Source organism: Aedes albopictus, chromosome 2 (assembly GCF_035046485.1).
Source record: "Aedes albopictus strain Foshan chromosome 2, AalbF5, whole genome shotgun sequence".
NCBI classification, from domain to species: domain Eukaryota; kingdom Metazoa; phylum Arthropoda; class Insecta; order Diptera; family Culicidae; genus Aedes; species Aedes albopictus.
The window spans coordinates 403013537-403033929 of NC_085137.1; the positions used below are offsets into that span (position 1 = coordinate 403013537).

At 38.5% G+C, this 20393-nt stretch overlaps 1 protein-coding gene across 17 annotated transcripts in view; it reads left to right on the forward strand.

The window, feature by feature from the left end:
- LOC109403644 (proton-coupled zinc antiporter SLC30A1) overlaps positions 1-20393 on the forward strand; it is a 117280-nt gene that overhangs the window by 44990 nt on the left and 51897 nt on the right. For 15 of the 17 annotated variants that reach the window (XM_062853328.1, XM_062853330.1, XM_062853329.1 and 12 more), the window contains 2 exons: positions 19048-19433; positions 19917-20041. In XM_062853328.1, coding sequence (XP_062709312.1) covers positions 19257-19433; positions 19917-20041 — 302 coding nt within the window. In that variant the 5' untranslated portion in view covers positions 19048-19256. The remainder of the gene's footprint in view (positions 1-19047; positions 19434-19916; positions 20042-20393) is intronic. The other 2 variants (XM_062853327.1, XM_062853342.1) reach the window with 2 other exon arrangements.

Here is a 20393-nt window from a genome sequence, read left to right on the forward strand (position 1 = left end):
CCTTTTTTCTCGTTTCAGAGAGCGAGTAATGGCGCTTAAGCCTAGGCTTTGAAGCCAGGACACATGGAGAAATGCCTGTGCCCCATCCCAGGAGAACGGACGCCAACTATAACGGAGTGTGCATTAACCTTCTTAGCAGCACCACTCCCAACGATTTTATGTTCATACACCATTCCCCTAAAATGAAACGGTTGGTACGGTTGTCCCCGTTTCTTCCTTCATTCAATTCAAAAAGGTTTGTCAATCATGTTATTCACAAGTGGATAACCTGATTGCCTTAAGTTTTTGAATTATCCTCCAACCCATTAGTCTGCACAGTGGGCCTGGCCGTTTTAATATTTGTGTCACATCTCTGATATGCTGCAAATATTAATGCTGACAAGAAAATATCAGAAGAAATTTTGATGTTTCCAGGATGCTTTTCAATACTGGCTGTGCAAGCACTAAAGAATAGAAAATAACTGAACTGCTGTTGTATCGTGTGTAAGTACTTCAGATATTATTATAAAGCTCAAGTTTTCCAACTTATTTTCTTTTCTGTAGTACACTTCAAAGGGGTGAATGGTAGCTTGAGAATTATTCCAATGGTAACCTTGAGCTGAATTTTGAATGATAAATGAATAATTTTCTGAAAAGTCACAAATTGTTAATACATCACCCTGTTTAAGAGATTCTTTTTTATCCCGCAAAAATGAGGATTGTTCTTTATAAATGAAATCATGAGTTATAAGCTTATCAACTTTTTCTACAAAATACGGAACAAACTCGTCTATAGTCTTAGTAATAGTTTCCAAATTGCATCGATCAGTGGTTAGCCATTGTTGAAATAAAACCGATTCTTTATCATTCGCTTCTAATAATGATGTTAGTTCCCTCGTTCTAGGCACACAATAATACAATTTCAGCAAACAGAATGCTGTTTTAAGCATTCAGATATCAAAACAAGCTGAGAAACAGGTTCTATTCCAGTTGGGATGTAACCCCAAGAAAAAGAAGGCACCCAATCAAACAAAGTTGTAATGTCCATTGAGTGTTATTAAATGGGTATAAGGATTCTTGATACATCCTGTACGAGTTAATGCGCAACACGCTAAAAAAACTAACATGAAAAAGTTTTTGTTAGAAAAACTTTTTTTCCTTAAAAGTGCCCATCTTGTGATGTATGGAGGAAAGTTAGGCAACAATATTGACTTTCTTGGAAAAAAAATTTCAAAACATAAAAAAGTGGGCATTTTCTGTAAATTGACTTTTAATTTTAAAAATATATTTTTTAGCGTGTAAAAATGTATTTAGAATTTTTAAAATATTTTTTCATGAAAGCTTGGACAATTCTCTAAAAGTCCCCCATACAACACTTTTCTATAGGTCTTGTCATTTTTGAGTTACATCGATTTTAAAAAATTCTTCGAAAAAAAGTTAGGCCTTCTTCAAATGTTACTCTTGAAAATTTTCGAAATTTTAAGTATGCAAAGTTGCTTATAAAAACCTAGTCTTTATGCCCACCAAGTTTCATTCGATTCTGAGAGGGTGTTGCCAACCACTGGTCGAGTTGGCGCGAAATTCGTCTATTGATTTTTTTTTGATTGGACGTTCGGTTACCGAGATATCTTTCAAAGAGTGCTAGGGAGTAGTACATCTTAATTATTTTAGATATTTTTGACAAAGTGTATCACCATAAATTTCTCAGCCGTCTATCAACCGATTCGGGTTCTTAAGGCCCGAAACGAAAGCTACTGCACCCTAGAAGAACGCTTTTGAATTTCATTCCGATTGGACATTTTGTAACCGAGATATCTTTCGGGGAGTACTTTGGAGTAATACAACTTAACTTTTTAAGAGGTCTTTGACAAAATGCTTCATAATAAATGAATCAGCCGTGTGTCAATCGATTTGAGTTCTCTCAGCATCAAATGAAAGCTACAGCATCCAAGTAGTATGCTATTAAATTTCATGCCGTTTGGACATTTTGTTTCCGAGATATCTTTCCACGAGTACTAAGGAGTAATGAAATTTACGCTTTTGAGAGATTTTTGATAAAATGTATCATAATAAATTTCTCAGCCGTCTGTCAACAGATTTTTTATGATCATATTTGGTTACACAAGTTAGTTATACATGAAAATGCAATTGCATCAAATACATAAAAGCTACTATCTCTTTGTAATATTTGAGCTTAATAAACAGTAGCAAAAATATCACGGAATGTATGTAGGAAAAGCCTTAGAAGGGTATAAATACCGCTCGAAAAACTGACTTTCGATCCGAGGCCCGCAGGGCCGAGTCTCATATACCAATCAACTCAGCTCGACCAACTGAGCAAATGTCTGTGTGTGTGTATGTGTGTATGTGTGTGTGTGTGTGTGTGTGTGTGTGTGTGTGTGTGTGTGTGTGTGTGTGTGTGTGTGTGTGTGTGTGTGTGTGTGTGTGTGTGTGTGTGTGTGTGTGTGTGTGTGTGTGTGTGTGTGTGTGTGTGTTTATGTGTGTGTGTGCGTATCTTACATAAAAAAGTCACGCACGTTTCTCAGCCGTCTGATATCCGATTTGGATTCTCTTAGTTGCAAATGAAAGCTATAACATCCTAGTAGAACCCTATTGAATTTTATTACGATCGGACACAGACAAACAGACGTAACACTTGCGAAATTTCCATCGACCACGCTTTTAAGGATCCTTTTAAATTTTCATAGTTGAGGCTTTCACAACCAGAGGCGCGCGCATCGTTTTTCTTTGTGTTTGACCTTTCACACTAGCGCCTTCTGTTGACGATATGGCACAACACAGTGATTCGTGCAACTTTTCCACCAGGTGATGGTAGTGTGAACTGGGCGATGGATTTCCATGGAAATCATTCAAGGTGTTACGTCTGTTTGTCTGTGGATCGGACATTTGGTTACCGAGATATCTTTCGATGAGTACTTTGAAGTCATATAGGTTAGCTTTTTGAGAGATTTTTGACATTTAGCATATTGATGAATATCTCAGCCGCCTGTCAACCGATTTGAGTTCTCTTGGCAGCAAATGAAAGCTACAACATCCTAGTAGAACGCTCTGAAATTTTAGTTCGATTGGACATTTGGTTACTGAGATATCTTTCGAAGAGTACTTAGGATTTATTCAACTAAACTTTTTGAGATTTTTGACCAAGTGTATCATAATAAATATCTCAACCGTCTGTCAACCGATTTCGGTTCTACTGGCACCAAATGAAAGCTATAACATCCTAGTAGAACCCTATACAATTTTATTAGGATTGGACATATGGTTATCGAGATATCTTTCAAAGAGTACTTGGGAGTAATACAGGTTAAACTTTTGAGAGATTTTTGACCAAGTGTATCATAATAAATATCTCAGCCGTCTGTCAACCAAACGAAAGCTCCAGTATCCTTGTAGAAGGCCCTGAAATTTTATTTCGATTGGACATTTGGTTACTGAGAAATCTTTCGAGGAGTATTTCAATAAATTCCTTTTTTTATTATTATATTCGTTTGCTTTCTTGCATAAGCTTTTGACCAGTCTATGGGAAATTATTGTTCAATCAATAATGCTGACCTCATATAAAGTGTATACTAGCAGATTATTGTTTTCAATAAAATTATAAATAACAAATTACAAATAAACAGGAATTCTATGAAAACTAACAATATATTAAATGAGAGCTTTGAATTTATATATTGTGGGAAAAATGCAAGAACTGGACAGCCAAAATAACTAGCTAATTCCAAAACTGATTAGCATAGTAGATATATTATTTTTGTCCTTTTTACACCATAACCATGAATACCAAGTACTTCGGAGCTAATTTATTCGACTGATTAAGGGGCGATTTCTTCACCATGGCTTAAGCGTTAAACCAGGTTTAACTATATGGGTAAGCCTGGCTTACCAATTAAGCCGAGGTGAAGAAATCGGCCCTAAGAGATATTAGACAAAGTGTATTTCGCTTATTTTCTTATCCATTTGTTTATCGATTCAAGATCTTTTGGCAGTTAACAAAAGATACATAATTCCAGAATAAGTAAGATATTTTTTTTTTGTCTGGCATTTCTGGTAGTTTAGTCCATGGTCCATGATGATATTTTGGAAACCAATCCACTAGATGCCAAATCCACAATATTTTCTAGAACTTTTGGTCCATCACTCAAAATGAATATGTTAAATACAAATAATAAACAATAATTTTAATAAGTGCAAGAAGGGTTCTGTTCACCATAGGTGGATTAAATCGGGTTTTTCTGATAAAGAGTGGCTCTCAAAGAAGTACGATAAGTCTCTTCCACAAAATAAACGATTTTGTTAAATGCTCTTGATAATGCTCATAAAATTTTTCGTATTCATGTACACTTTGCCAAAATGTTAATTTTTAGAAGGTTCAAATAACAGCATGTGATATTTCGACACACGTAGACCAAATTTTGGTTATCTCAGACCTTCCCCCTCGTAGACTTACGTCCATACAAAAAAAAATATTTGTATGGAACGTAGACTTTGGCCAAACCCAACACCCAATCCAAGATCTGTACTACTTAAGTATGCCATCAAACTGAAGCCTCTCAAGTGAATGTCTGAGCTGTTCCAGATGATATGGAGAGCATTAGCATCACTGCCATAACCCGAGCAGGAGAAACTAGCCCTGCATAAGAGGTAAAATGTGGAGCCTCGTAGCCGTGCGGTTAGGGTCACCAAGCTTCTAATCGCACCATGCTATGGGGTGAGGGTTCGATTTCCGCTCCGGGCGATGAAACTTTTCGTGAGAACAGTTTCTTCTCCGTATCCACTGGTGCATGCTCCGTTTGTCCCTTGTCTAATGTTTAAGTTTCATTCAGTCTGTGCAGCCTCTGGCTGAAGACGGTGTCCGCGTCTTTTTTTTTTTTTTAATACCTTAAATAATAACTGGTGTATATTCTGCATATAACACGTGAATAATGACATCAGGTATGGCAATGCCTAATTAATAATCGGCGATTCTTTCATACAAATAGCTATTTCTCTATAATTGAATAATACCTCAAGCAGTTCTCAACACCAAACCGTTGAGGTATTTTATCAATACCAATAAAATACCAATATAAGTTATTTTCAATACCTGGGTAACCGACCGATACCTTGTCTTGGTATGATACCTGACTTTGGTATGCTGCAGTTATGTGTCAGTTATTCGTTCCTGCTCGGGAAGGCCAGTGATGCTAATCATATCATCTGCAGTATGCGATGACTTGTTTTAAAGCATCCGTAGGGGACGGTTCATCATGCGGTAAATAAACCAATAAACAAAAGATTTATTTCCTGTTGAGATTTTCAACAGAAACATCAATTGTGATAGCACATACATCTCTGGTGGTTAGTTCAGAGATGATTGCGGTAGCGATTGCGTTGTTAACAAGCTCACAGAAAAAATTTCCCTTACGAAAGTAAGATTCTGGGTCTAAAGCCACTTGGGCTGTATCATTTTGCATAAGTCTGCAAAGATTGAACGTTGCTGTTATTTTAGGCTGAAGATTGATCTGAGCTATCCTAATCCCTGCCCTTCAGTTCAGAGAGGGTTTGGGCAGCGTTCTGCCAACTTGGTCGAGGCAGGATTCTTGGGAGAACAAGTAAGGGGTCGTTGAAAGATTATGTAACAGTATTTATTGTATTTTGTGTGAAAAATTCTAAGCTTTCCCATACAAGTTACGTAATATTTGAAAAACCTCATCAACACTGATATTCTAAAGAGCTGGAATGATGGGTTGAGCTTGTAGTGATCCCTTGAAGATGGGATGCAAATCATTAACTCGCGATCGCGCATCTTTGGTACTTCAGGAAAGCAGTACACTACATAAACGAATGGATTTTAAAACACATCCGATACATTACAAAAATTTAATGATTTGCTATCCATGTCCGTGGAACCATTCTGAATAGCCACTTAGGAAATACACTGGATTTTATTTCTTTTTATTTATGACTATTCTCATTATTATTATAACTTTTGCCTTTCGCGAAACGTCCTCCCCCTGGATATTCGATCTTGACGCGATGGGAGGGCTTAACCCATTAGCACTTTAGCGCCAGTTCTTTCACCACCGCTTGGACTTTGAGCTAGATATATCTAGTTTACGAGTTGAGCGCAAGTGAAGGAATCGCCGTAAGTGCTAATGGGAACCAAAGGAGTATCCGTCGTGCATTTATCACAAGTCAAAAACAAATTATAATTCAGCTTGCATAGACCTAATCTTTGCATTCTTTGAATTTTCTCAAATTTAACAATAATTGTTAAATTTAACGTAACGCAAGAGTGGGTAGAGGAGGTCTCTGCGTTACACTCATCATTCGTTACTTGAATTCGTTAGTACACAGGACAGGGGACGCTAGGATAAGTTGACTTACAGCCTTACAGATTAGATTCATTACAATTAGAAGATTATGGACTGATTAGGTAAAGATAAAACTGTTGATTATAGGAGTTTGTATTTGTATTTCTTATTTTTATGGGTTTTGTGAATTTATAAAAGTTGACAAATAATCATTATCATTTTCATTTTTGACAAAAATCAGTTGACTGAACTTTTTTGTTTTTATATCTTAGACGGTATTATTTCACTGATCAAAAAAGCAGGAATTTAGTTAGGACTTAGGACGGTTGACATTGTAAAGGGTTACGATGGATATAATATTACTTTGATCATCTTAGTCGATCACAGATATGCAGAAGACGACTAGCGAAATTAGAAACACAATTTGTTACATTATTGACTATATTTTGACAAATAGGGTTTGACAAATTTCTTTACAATATCGAATGGAAGCTCAAAAAGTGTTATCTAACACTAATATGAGAGTTATTTGGAGATAATGCTGGTGCTGTCAATGACTAACATCGGTTATTGACACTATTGGTAATCAGCTTGAAATAATTTTCAGAATGTATTATAAAATAACTGAGGATATTATCTGATTATTGTTTGGGGAAGCTGTCAGAAAAACTAGTTGCCCATATCGGCTAAAAACGCTAGTTCTGGTAGCTGTCTTCGAATGATTTTCAGAAATATCAAATCTTTAAAAATTAGCTACGACACATTTTTTTTCTTTTTGCTCTTTGTATATTTCTTAAGAATAGTACTCTGAAGGCGTTAACATAGACATAGACACCCTTTTTTATCTCTGAATGTTGTCCAGTGACCTCGGAGAATTTCGATTATTGAAATATTGTTCAATTATCAAATCATCTTTGGAGCTTCCATTCGATCAAAACACTAGTGCGATGGGAAAAGTTAAAAACAGTATTTTAAAAAACTACTACGACCTAATGCTAATAACTACACACTTTGCTCAAGTTGACGACATCGTCTAGTCCATCGTGAGTATTAGTCCTAGTAGGGGGAAAGTTGGGAAAGGGTCCAGGCTTTGCTATCAGCTGTCCTGCAGCTCCACCTGGTCACTCTTCAAAAAAAAAAAAAAAAAAAAGATTGATCTGAGCTATCCTAATCGTAGGCAAGATTAAACTCTTTGCAATCACAGTACAGCAAAGAACAGCAGCAATAAAATCAGATCGGTATCGTTTGGAAAACGCCAAAGGCGAGGGTACACAAAATACACTATGTAAATTGTATAATATGAAACCATACAGGTGAAAATATAAACTAATTAACAACATCTTCATGATCCCACTCTTATTTAGTCTCAAGTTGGAAACTGAAGAAGGACAGCTGATTGTCTCGGAGAAACACAAGGTCCACTGCATCATTGCTCCGGTTAGCAAAATACTGTAGAGGGCGCCCTGGTACTCCATAGGCTCCGTTAGCGATTAGCTCTCATTAGACCCTCCTAGCCATTCATTCCTAGGCATGATCCAGAATTCGATCGTTAAATCGTTGGTCATCCAGCAGAAATATAAGATGCATTTACTTGCTTACAACTTACAACAACAGACATATTCCGCGCTGATATTGTGGTCAGGTTCTACACCGACGAGAAGGCTCATAATGACAGATAAAGAACTTTTTTTCAGTTGAAGAGAACGAGAAAAGGATAGGGATTCTTGTCTGAGGAGTGGGAAAATTTTCAACTGCACAGCTTTATCTGGGTCAACAAGTCTGCTCAAGTGCTAGACAGTATAGTGCATCCATTCTGGTGGAATAGTTAAACAGAATGCAGAATGGGGGAGAGAAAATGTTATCCATGAGAATGCTATTGTTATGCCACGTTGGAATTTGAATGAATATTATTCATTTTATGTAATACTGACGCTATTCAAGGTAAAGAGGGCAAGAATTCCATTGTTTTTATGGAAGGGACCAACGTGGACATGTTTCAAATTGATTTAACTATGCAATAGAATTTTAACAGAAAACATACAGCTGCGGTTCAGGTTCTTCGTAATGTATATTGAGTTTCTTGGCTGGTTCACAGTGGTTCTCATGATGTATGTGCAAAGTTTCTACTTGAATGAAATTAGGATGTACAATGCAATCTGGTGAAGGAAAATGCAGAAAATTTTAGTAAATCCAATGGCATAAGGACTAATACGTACACACAAATTTTTTTGAAACGCTTCCAGCACAAAAAAATCAGCAAAATAAATTGCTTAATTTCAGCAACACAACACAACTATCAAAATTGCTGGATGGTTCAGCAAGTTGACAAATAATTGCTGATACTCAGTAAACTCGTATTGCTCAATGCAATCAGCATAAATTAAAACCAGCAAAGTTTGCTGAATACCAGCAAACAAAATTTGCAGTGTACGTTTACGAACTTTTTTGAAACATCGCAGATATCAAGCGTGCATTAGGCCTTCTGCTCTGAACTTAAGTACATTGAACTTCCTGAAAAGTTGAATAACATCTTAGGCTCGATGCTGCCAAACCAATTCTCAGTTTTGCATGCATCATCTGCTACCTACCGCTGCTCTAACCGAGGCTGATGAGTAACCAACAAGCACTGTATTGTATAGTGAGTGGTAGGTAGTTAGGTAACGAGTTTATAATAAATCTTCCGCAAGCGCACATAACCAAAAATGACCCCTTCCATGCCGTCTGCCTTCTGCCGGCGTCGAGTCAGGTATACGGCCGGTGGCGTGGCGCGTTGCCATCGTTTTACTTGTGTGTATACCGACTGCCGCCGGTTTTTCGGTTCCGTATCATTATCATCATCGACCCCAATGCAATGTGTTGCCATGACGGCTGATTGGAGAACACTATCGAGACGATAAACGGAAGAATGCGTAGTAGAAATTTGAGTGTACGTACGTCTACCTCCTTTTTTCGGGGATGCCTTAATTGGTTTACAAATGGTTGACTGTTAATCCGTCATCATCGTAGATGATATCCGGTCCGGTGATGTGATGTGGAAAAAGATTTCTGCTAAATCAGTTTTGATTGTAAGGTGCTTGGCGCAAGTAGTTTTAGATGTACTCTAGAGCAAGGTGGTTTTATTTTCGGCTTAGTTGTATTATTTATATGAAACGCGTAAAGGACTTAAAGGGTCCAAGGATGTCCAGACTTATAAGGGTCTCCAGTTAGTAGTAGTGAGTCATTGTGCATGGCAAATACATATACAAACTCACGCAAAGGGAGCAATGAAGGTTTTCAACAACTGAACAAGTCATCAGAGAACACTAAGTTGAAGAGAGACAGACCGAGTTCCAGTGTGACTGTGAAGCCTTAAAGAACATAATATCTTGTGGTCAGAACCATGAGAACTGGACCATGGTCAATACATTGAATATCCAAGTGACGAATGTTAAGGAGAATGGTGCTTATCGCGTTGGTTGAAACACGTTGTTTGCTGCACACTACAGCGTACACATCATCCAGCCTAAGCCGGAAGGGTACGGTAGACAAGGCATGTTGAAAGAATGCTGGACCAGACCGAACATCAGAATGTTCAGTGGAGCTTTGTGTGGAACAATCCGTCTGCAGAACCTGAGATCGTGTTCCAGTTGACACAAAAAGATCTGTCCATAAACCACGTAGACCTTGACCTTGTGGGGTCTGGCCAAAGTTTACGCTCTATTACAATTTTCAAATTTTTGTATGGCAAAATTCTACAAAGCGGAGATGGATTTGAGATAATCATGATTAGTTTATGGCAGTTTATGGCATGATAAACCATGTAGGTATTTTTTTTTTTTTCCCTTTACTATTACTTTAGAGCTTTTAGTAGAACTTGTTACTTCAGACTCTAGTTTAATTTAAAAACATTTCACTAATACTTCACTTTTGCAAAAGAAAATAAAAAATGAATAACTCTTTTAAAGAAAAACTAGAAAGGACGAGCAAATTCCTTTTAATTCTACTACTGTGCTTATCTTCGGACAGATAGGCCTATTTCGTCTGTGACTTACAGACTTCTTCAGTGTCAAGTCGAGCACTTGACACTGAAGAAGTCTGTAAGTCACAGACGAAATAGGCCTATCTGTCCGAAGATAAGCACAGTAGTAGAATTAAAAGGAATTTGCTCGTCCTTTCTAGTTTTTCTTTAAAAGAGTTATTCATTTTTTATTTTCTTTTGCAAAAGTGAAGTATTAGTGAAATGTTTTTAAATTAAACTAGAGTCTGAAGCATGTAGGTATTTTTTTTTTTTATCCATGTTCTTTATTTGTAGGGCTCAATTGTTTTATAAAAAACTTTACGGAGCCAATGAGCTTATCGAATAATTTGTTATTCTAGGTCTACAATTGAAAAAAAACTAATAGTTCATTTTTCGCGCGCACTTTTTTCTTGGTTGCGAGCCTGAAGCAGATCCCGATGTCGCAAATTGAGCTCGCCGCTGTTTCGCCTGTGGATTTTCCATTGCAACCTGGATAGCTTGCGCAACCTCTGCCAGTGTGGGTAGTTTACTCATCCATGGTTTATCCTCTTTCTCAGAAATTCCTACTTCCTCGCAAACACCCGCCTGCGGTGATTCCTCATGCTCTTTATCCGACGAGTGGTTGAAACTTTCTTCCAGTACTTCTATACAGTCAGGTTTTTTTTTACGCGGGGGATACGTACCGCGTAAAAAAAAAACTCAGTTCAAATTTCAAAAAACCGCGTAAAAAAAGTCTCACCATTTCTCGACGAATCATGCAAAAATAAGACGATGAAATTTTTTTTTGTATGGAGTTTTTTTTTACGCGGCCGCGTAAATCAAAACCGCGTAAAAAAAGACCTGACTGTAATATCATCCGTAAGAGCTTCCGATGGAGCCCGCTCCACTGCCGAGTCTTCATTCCCAGCTACAATTCCGGCATACGAAACAGCCTTTTCCCGCTTTTTCTCCTTTAACTGGTTCCGATCCTGGCGCTGTGGACACGAATCCCTCCGATGTCCCGTTCCCTGGCATTGGAAGCACGTGTCCTTGAGTCCGTCGTAGAAAACGTTTCCTTTCCAATCGGCAACATCGAGGCACGGAGGAATAGGTTTCGCAACCTCCATGTACACCCCGCGTACTCCAGTGAACATGTGGCTAAGTCCCGATTCGAGGGAAAATTTCTCACGGATGACTCGCTCCACTTTTCCAAAATCACTAAGCACCAGTGACAGGTGCTCGTTGTTCACCTCCGGGGGCAAATCAAACACGCGTACGTATGTAACGTTCGTGCCCGCGATTGTCATTCGTACTTGAACCGTTTTTCCACTTGAGTACGTGAATGCTCTTGAATCCTGGTTGTTCTTCAGTGCATCATTCATTGCTTCCAAAGAAGCGAATTTGATAAAAAGCGATCGCTCGTATGCCGTCTTATACGCACTTTCCATCTGCGACACATCCGCATCCAGCTGCTTAACAAAATTAGCAATTTCGTTCCATGACGGCCGTGGGCTCCCCGGCGGGAAACGAAACTGTACGGTATTGACAACCTTCTCGCACATTTCGTTTAATTATTACCGCTTCTGCACTACAGCAAACACCACCGACGAGCGAGGACAAAGGCCGATGAAACAAAGCGCGCGTGATTACAGCTTTCTATAGGGTATGTGTGCCATCAGTAATCTCATGCTCCCATTTTCATCCTATTCGAAAACAAGCGATTACGGCACCGATTGACTCCGTTCTTTTTGTTTTCATGGGTGCTCACTTCTAACAAAAAATACAAAAATAAGAAACAAAACAAACAGCGCTTCAATCCTTTGTTTTTCGTGGGATGAAAATGGGAGCCACATGCTTAATAAGGGAACCAATACCCTACTGCACCAGCTGCAGAAGATAAAAACACTATCCAACGGGTGCGATTTCACACGCGTCTGCTCCGGACGATAGCAGCGACAGAACTGAGCATGTAGGTATGCTTTACACTTCCATGAAAGCTGAGGGTTTCACAAGAATCGCTCAAGCAATATATTTATAAGATCTTGTAGCCAATTGTTTTCGTGTTGGTAGGAACTCTTCATCGTCAATCAAGTAGCTATAAGGCGACTATGATATTGTCGGCATTCTGCTTCAAAGTGGCTTCGCGTCGCCTCCCGTAGTGGCACCCCAACCAACCTGCATACATATGTTGAGAAATAAAATATTCAAACAGTGTCCATCGGACGGAATATGTAGAAGCAACCAACCACCAACCCGCAGCCTTCAACCGATCAAACCGACCCCATTCCGATAAGCTACCCACAAGCCACAAGTTTGCTCAGAAAGTGTGATCAGAATGATAACAAACATCATCACATCGCACCGCCACGAGGCGTTGCAAAATAGAAGAGAACGCACGCGGTACTTGCGCTGGCTGCTGGCTGGAACGTAGTTTAGGTTTAAATTTTCTGCAACCCTATGCTTCTTCGCAACGAAGGTTATGGGTCGTCCGTCGTCAGAATAAAATGACGGCGAGGACAGGGTAGTGTCCTTTACAGTTACTACTAATATTCACAATGCATATTAATTATTGACTGATGCCGTGAATGGCGTCGCAATCTTCTCTTGTTGGTTGATGGCACGTGTAATCTATTCTTCTCTCGAGTTACTTTGCGAAGGGAGACAACTATTTTTAGAGTATTAATTCGAGCTTTTAGGTAATCAGAATCAGTGAACACTTGGACACCTATCAGCAACTTTGTATGGCACAAATAGTCTGAAGATCTGGTTGATGGTCGAGCTGTATGGCATCGTTTAAATATTACGTAACGCAACAATTGACAACTTGAAGCCCCTCCATTTCACTATGGGGCGGCTCCATACAAACAAGTGGCCAACAATATTTTCGTGCATATTTTATAATGCCTTGCTTCTTTTCGTATGGTTTATATCTTGAATACATGAAAAACATGTTAAACATGTCATGAATACTTCTAAGGTCTCCAAACTCCTTGGAATTCAGTTCTCCTATATCTATACAAGTTGTTTCGATATAAAAGTACAGAGCTTGTGGTCTATTGATGCTATTTTTGTTAAGGCATATGTTTTAAAGATTCCCACAACAGTTTTACTATTTTGAGTTCTACGGATGATCTAGGTCGTCCCAAAACTTAATGAAATGTAGGTACATCCTTAAACAGGGTCTCCAGTTAGCCCAGTGGTTAAGGCTATGGATCGCTAATCCGGAGACGGCGGGATCGATTCCCGTTCCAGTCGGGAAAATTTTCTCGACTCCCTGGGCATAGAGTATCAATGTACTTGCCACACAATGTACAAATTCATGCAATGGCAGGCAAAGAAAACCCTACAATTAATAACTGTGGAAGTGCTCTAAGAACACTGAGTTGAAGAGAGGCAGGCCAAGTTCCAATGCGAACGTCGAGCCACAAAGAAGAAGAAGAAGAAGAGAAGGTACATGATCTACAAGCGAAACTAGTGTTCTACGAATTATTACTCTGTGCGCTACATTCCAATAAGCCTTCTAACAAGTAAATGGAGTATTGTATTGAACTGTATAGATGGTATACTGCCCCCACTCGCAAAACAGTCCCATATGAATAGGAAACCCAGCAAAGATGGGACTGTTATGCGAGTGGCGGCAGTATAGATCTTCCAAGAACTCCATGGAATCTAAGTCTTTGTATCTACAAGCACAACAACAGTGTTTGTGCAGCTCTGTGATGGTCTGCAATTGTCCACGAAGGAATATGGAGATCCACAAAGATCTACAATGGTCTTCTAAGATTATTCGAGGCCTTTTGGTTGTGCCGCGCATGTGTGTGCTCTCATTTTCTGAGGTGTTTTAGAAATTTAAATAAACATTTTTAACAGAACAGTTTCAAAAGCATGAAATTGCATGCGTATAACATACTTTGAAGCATTTATCTGCGAATGAAGATTTCTGTTCCAATTTACAAAATATGTAGATTCCAATTTGTAAAGAAAAAGCTTCATTTAGATATGCAAGACCAGATTTACATTATGTCCAGGGATGAAAACACTCACTCGGATACACTCACTTGCTATTATCTCAGCTCAGAACCCTGCAAACAAAAACAGTGTACCTTGCAGTTTTATCTGAAAGGTCACCGAATAGAGTAAGGATCGCAAACACATATTGAAGCCGTAAGAGAGTAATGAAAGCGATTCTCCACACGATGAATGCAAATTATGCTCAGCTCACTCCGTGGAGAGTCGCATTCATAGCTCTGCCACGATTTTGGTTGGATTTTGGAAACTTTTAGATTAAACTACAAAGTAAAACTCCTCCATACACCGTTTTTTTATTGCATGCTTCTGAGCTGAGAGAATATCAAGTGAGTGTATCTAAGTACAAGTGAGTGTTTCCATCCCTGATTCTATTATGATTGAACTACCGAGTAAAGCGGTCATGACGGCCAAATGTTTCCTCAGGGGTATTTAATGGCCAACAGAGTGCTTTTGTATTAGAATATCTAAATCATCACCGACAACTTGATTGGAATTGCAGGATCAGGGTTCCCAAGTAACAATCAGCATGCCTTGAAGGTTTATTCATGTTTTATCCTGGTTTTATGCGAGCATGTGAAAAAGCTAGTTGTTCTACATTAGTTTTATGTGGTAGTTATTTACTTTGCACTTTTGGCATTCCATAAAACTTCTGCTATAAACATCTTCAGTTAAAGACTTGCAAGTAGTCATGAATTGGTTTCAGAGTTTAAAATTTTCATTTTCAATGAGTGAAATTCACCGTTATTTTGAAAATTCTCAACTGAGGGATCAAAATAAAATTCATTTTGGTGAATGAATTTTGTCACCTATTCATTCATTTTTTTGTCACTGACAATTTTCACTGAGAAATAAAACTCGACCGTAATCCCCAATTATACTTCAATTCACCTCAAAACTTGTGTATAGTAGTTAATTAGAATATTAATTATGTTTCCTGTTTGTCCATCAAGTCTGATTGTGCGTCTGTTAATAGAAATTGGACATTTTACGACGTGCGAAAAAATATTCGTGACAGAGAATTGAATGAAAAAAGAGAGGCATTCAGCTGACAATGAATGTGACCAAACACGAATGAAAAAATGAGAAAGTCAATCTTCATTTTCAATCTTCGAATTTTTTAATCTCTGATTGGTTTTATCATTGATTATATACCATTTCAATAAAACTTGCATTTGCGGTTGTTGTCGGGGAGATTTTTTTTGTAAACAAATATACAAAACTGTGAGGCAATGCTTAAAACCAACAAAAGATTTCGTGGACGTAACATAGACAAACCAAGAAATACTGTGATAAAACCGTTAGTTCTATCATGAGCTCAGTTATGATCACCTCAGGAGGGTTAGCCCTATCATCAGGAACACAGGGTTTTATCAGACAAATATGTCGCCTAGCCGGGATAATTTATGTCAATACTGCAAAACCATTACTCAATTTTATGATTTCACTTACAGCTTAAGAAACTTAACGATATAACACGTTTCCGTCATTTTATTTTCAGAAGAATTACATAATGTCTTTGAAACTCCAATATGCTGAAAAAACCTTGTTTGCACCCAATGAATTAACTACATCGGCTGTTTTCCTACTCTCCGCATCGACCAATGTGGCGCTAGCTTCTATGCGCGAAAAATCGATAAAAGTAAATCGCAAAAATATTGTATGGCGATTACCATCTAAAGGCAAATTCTCCAAAGTGGAACACATTCGAAAAAATATTTGGTAGTGGTTGTGCACAATGGTGACCACTATTAAGCCTACCGAATATTTTTTCGGGAAAAGCTTTGTATTTCAGATAATTCAAGTTTAGATGCATTTCGCCATATAAAATTAAATTGATTTACTCCTGCTGATCAACTGTGGCTGCGCGCAAAGCGGGTAGTCCATTCCACTGAGTAAATTAAATGCATTTAACTTCCAATTAATGCACAGTTCTAAGGGCCCATATAGCCGAGGCGGTAAACGCACGGGTATTCAGCATGACCATGCTGAGGGTGACGGGTTCGATTCCCGGTCGGTCCAGGATCTTTTCGTAAAGAAAATTTCCTTGACTCCCTTGGGCATAGAGTATCTTCGTGCCTGCCACACGATATACACATGCAAAATGGTCATTGGCAGAGGAAGCTCTCAGTTAATAACTGTGGAAGTGCTCATAGAACACTAAGCTGAGAAGCAGGCTTTGTCCCAGTGAGGACGTTACGCCAAGAAGAGGAGAGAGAGAGGAGAGGTAATGCACAGTTTATGTTGCGCACTTATTTTTTGTCATCACAGTCACATTCTCCACAAATTTCCCGTGGCATGTATCCTAACACGTATTAAATAGAAAAACAAACCGGAATTTCGGATTTCAGATCGGCATCTTTCCAATTGATGGCTGGATAAACAACCAAGCATAATTTATTCTGACGATCGAGAATTGATAGAAAAAAATAAACAAAACAAATATTTGACAAGTCAGAAGATGGTTTTATTTAGAAGGTTGTATCGGGGATTCGATAAAAGTATGATACAGCCCGAAATCCCAAGCCGGTTTGCATACGAAGTCCTGTAGATCATAATAAGTTTGGGCCAACTAGCCAGAACGTGGGCCATAGGAGGCATATAAGAGCTCGAGAGGACTTTCAAGTCGGCATCAATGGTTTTATAGTTAGGGTTTTTGAATCGCTAAAAAACTTCGATAAAATCGAAATGTAGTTACTTAGGAAGAGACGCTTCAATGCGTGTCAGGGAGTTTTAGGTGATTCTGATTACGGAGGAGATTTAGGGGGATTCACAGGTACTCAGTGAGCTTCAGGAGGCTCAGAGGCGTTTCAAGGCGTTCTAGGAAGTTTCAAAGTGGATTTTGAATTGCATTACAGGCTCTCATGTTAGATTCGGAGCGGTTTCATGGGGAGTTTCTGCGGTGTTTCAGGAGGCTTCAGAGAGGTTTTACTGGGCTTCACAGGCTCTAAAGTGAACTACAGAGTAGCTTCAGTCAGGGAGCTTTGAAAGACGTTTCAAAACGTTTCAAGTGGTTTCAGAAGAGCTACAAGACGTTTTAGTATGGTACTGTAAACCGGGGTCAAATTGATCTCCGGGTCGAAATTGATCAAACGTTTTTCCGTTAGATAAGGTATGTTTTAAATGGTTTTCTCACATTTATCGTTTAGTATTGGATTCCTACATCACGATACTTGGAAGAAAACAATGTAAAGTATGCCTAATCTAACTGAAATACGTCCGATCAATTTCGACCCGGCGATCAATTTAACCCCGGTTTACGGTACCGCTTGTGGAACCGACGACTTATGCCTCAGGTAGTTCTAAGACACATTTACACACTCATTGAACTCATAGCTAGATGAAAATAAATGAGAGTATGAACCGCACGCTCAAAAAAACCTATGTCATGTAAAATTTGTTTGAAAATTTGATGTTATTGTCTATTACTACAATCAATAGTTATATTGTCATTTTATTGTGAAATAAAAGATATTCCAAAAAAATTGGCACATGGACAATAATGATCCTTTAGAGGCCCCTCTCGACTACACCAACGAACTCCTCTACAACCTTGAAAATAACCCCGTCTGTCGTGGCACTGACTGGTGCCCAGGTTATCTTTGTGTCGCTCAGGTCCACCTACCGGACTGTATACTTAATTTTCGTCAAATTCATTACCGCAAACCGCATTCTCTGCGAAAACAATAAGTTTAATTTCTTGAAAATTGTATTGTTGAGGCTGGCTCATAACATTACACCAAGAAAACAGTGAAAACAATGTGACGCTCAATTTTCAGTAAATAATCTATTGCAACAAGTGCATTGTTTGGCGCAAAACACGGAGGAAAGAAATCATCCGACGAAAAGAACTTGGTGAGATCTTTCCGATTAATTATTTGTACGCTTCATTATCATATGACCAGTTGAAATCTCTTGGGGACACCATCGCTACCTTCCCTTGTGAGCTAATACTGTAGATTTCAAAAGTTTATCATAATACAATATTCATAAAATAATATATGTAAAAACAACTCTGTTTGTAAGATTCGTGCGTAAGTTATTCCCAACACAATGAGTCATCTGAAATAACCATCAGGAAGCAGTTCAATCAGGCGGATGTAGTGAATCATCTGTCATACAAATTATCCCGAATGTTGGAATTCCAAATAATTTACGATACTAGGGTCTGGGACCATTTGGGCAGGAGCACCTATTTTGGGCACTTGCTGCCATAACTCAATCAATTATGAACCGATTGACTTGATTTTTGAAATACGATCAGGAAGGCGCAGTATCTAGCTATGTTCCAAAATTCAACTCAATCGGATTGAAATTGACTTAGTTATAACAGCAAGTGCCCAAAATAGGTGCTCCTGCCCAAATGGTCCCAGACCCTAATAAATGCATTTCAACTGTGCTTTTCTCACTAGCTGAAAAGTTCTGATGTTCTAGTTCTGGTAGAAATGATTGCGTATACGTTATATTTTCGCATACATAAATTGCACATCAATGCTGAGTTTTTTATCGTTTGTATTACATAACTGCTGTTACCTCTGTTTATGGTGTTTCACTTTGTATTTATCCTCTTGTCGTCTACCCGCTGAGATTGGAATTCAAGAAATGTGTGAATAAATTATGTGTCTGATCTTTTTCTTCATAATCATACATACCTCCAGCTACTATATCCACAGCACAAAGAAGAGAAAAAACCCTTTCAGAAATAATCCTAACTTGTTCTCTTCTCTTATCTCTTATTTGTATTTCCAGGGCTCCAATCTTCACCACCGTGACCGACCGACAAGCAACAATCACACCAGTTCAGTAGTTAGTTTACTTAACGACAAATTAGTTTATTTTCGTACGTACGTTTAGTGTGTAGTGTCGCGTAGGTTCGCTGAGCGAACTGATTATACCTAGTAAATATATATAGTTTTAACTAAGTAGCCACCCGACAACCAGATAACCAATCTGCAAAAATGGCCAAATTCAGCGGAAAGAAGTGCCGCCTGCTCACTGTGATGACCCTGACGGTGTTCTTCTTCTTCGTCGAAATCGTCGTCGGATATCTCACCAACTCGATGGCCCTGGTGGCCGACAGTTTTCACATGCTGGGTGACATTGCCGCCCTTGTGATCTCCTTCCTATCAATTAAGGTGAGTGTGTTTGCCCAATACTGGCTTCCGCGTCAATAAGTCCATTCGTCGGTCACTTCAACACAGTGCTGGACACAGTAAAGCATAAATTGGAAATTCAAATCAGTTAAGTGGTTAAATTTGTTATTCAAGATTGGGTATGACGAAAATGAAACCAAGATGCACAAATTGAATCTTTTAGATGATTCAGTTATGAAAGATGTTCTTGAATAAATGTTTCTATCTATTACCATCCTCATTACCATCTATCACATTGTTTTACAAATTGTGAAATTAATGTACATCCAAATTTAAGTCATATTCAGTCTGCAGTAAAAATTACATGCTTTTATCGATCGATTGAAGAAGCAGAAATCCAAACCTTTATTTTGTTCAGTACTGTACGTATAATGATTGACGACAGCAATGTAGCATGATACCCCCTCAATAGTATACCTATTTGCACATCAATGAATGTCTGTTTCCTCTCTCGTTTTCGCCCAGATGTCACCAAAGAAATGGTCCAAAAACACGTTCGGCTGGGCCAGAGCGGAAGTGCTTGGAGCGCTGGTCAATGCAGTATTCCTGGTAGCGCTTTGCTTTAGCATAACGATAGAAGCCTGTAAACGGTGAGTACTACATAGCGCTATTGCTGAAGAATGGGTGTATGCCATACAATAGTTTGATGGGAACAATGCAGATCGCCAATTATGTGCTGTTTGATTTGTCGTACGTAAAGTGGCAAATGAGACTATCATACTGAAGAAACAGTTAGTGCAGAGACCAACAAGAATAATTTCAACAGATTTTACAGATACTAGTTTCGGTGTTCTCACATTAAAACGAGAAACATTAAAAAGTAGTTTTTTTGTGATCAAGCATTTGTTAATGAAATTTAGGTCCCTTCATTTAGGTAACGTTACCTAAATAGAATTTGATTGTGTTCATTCAGAGCAATTGGAGTCCTCAGGAATACAAATA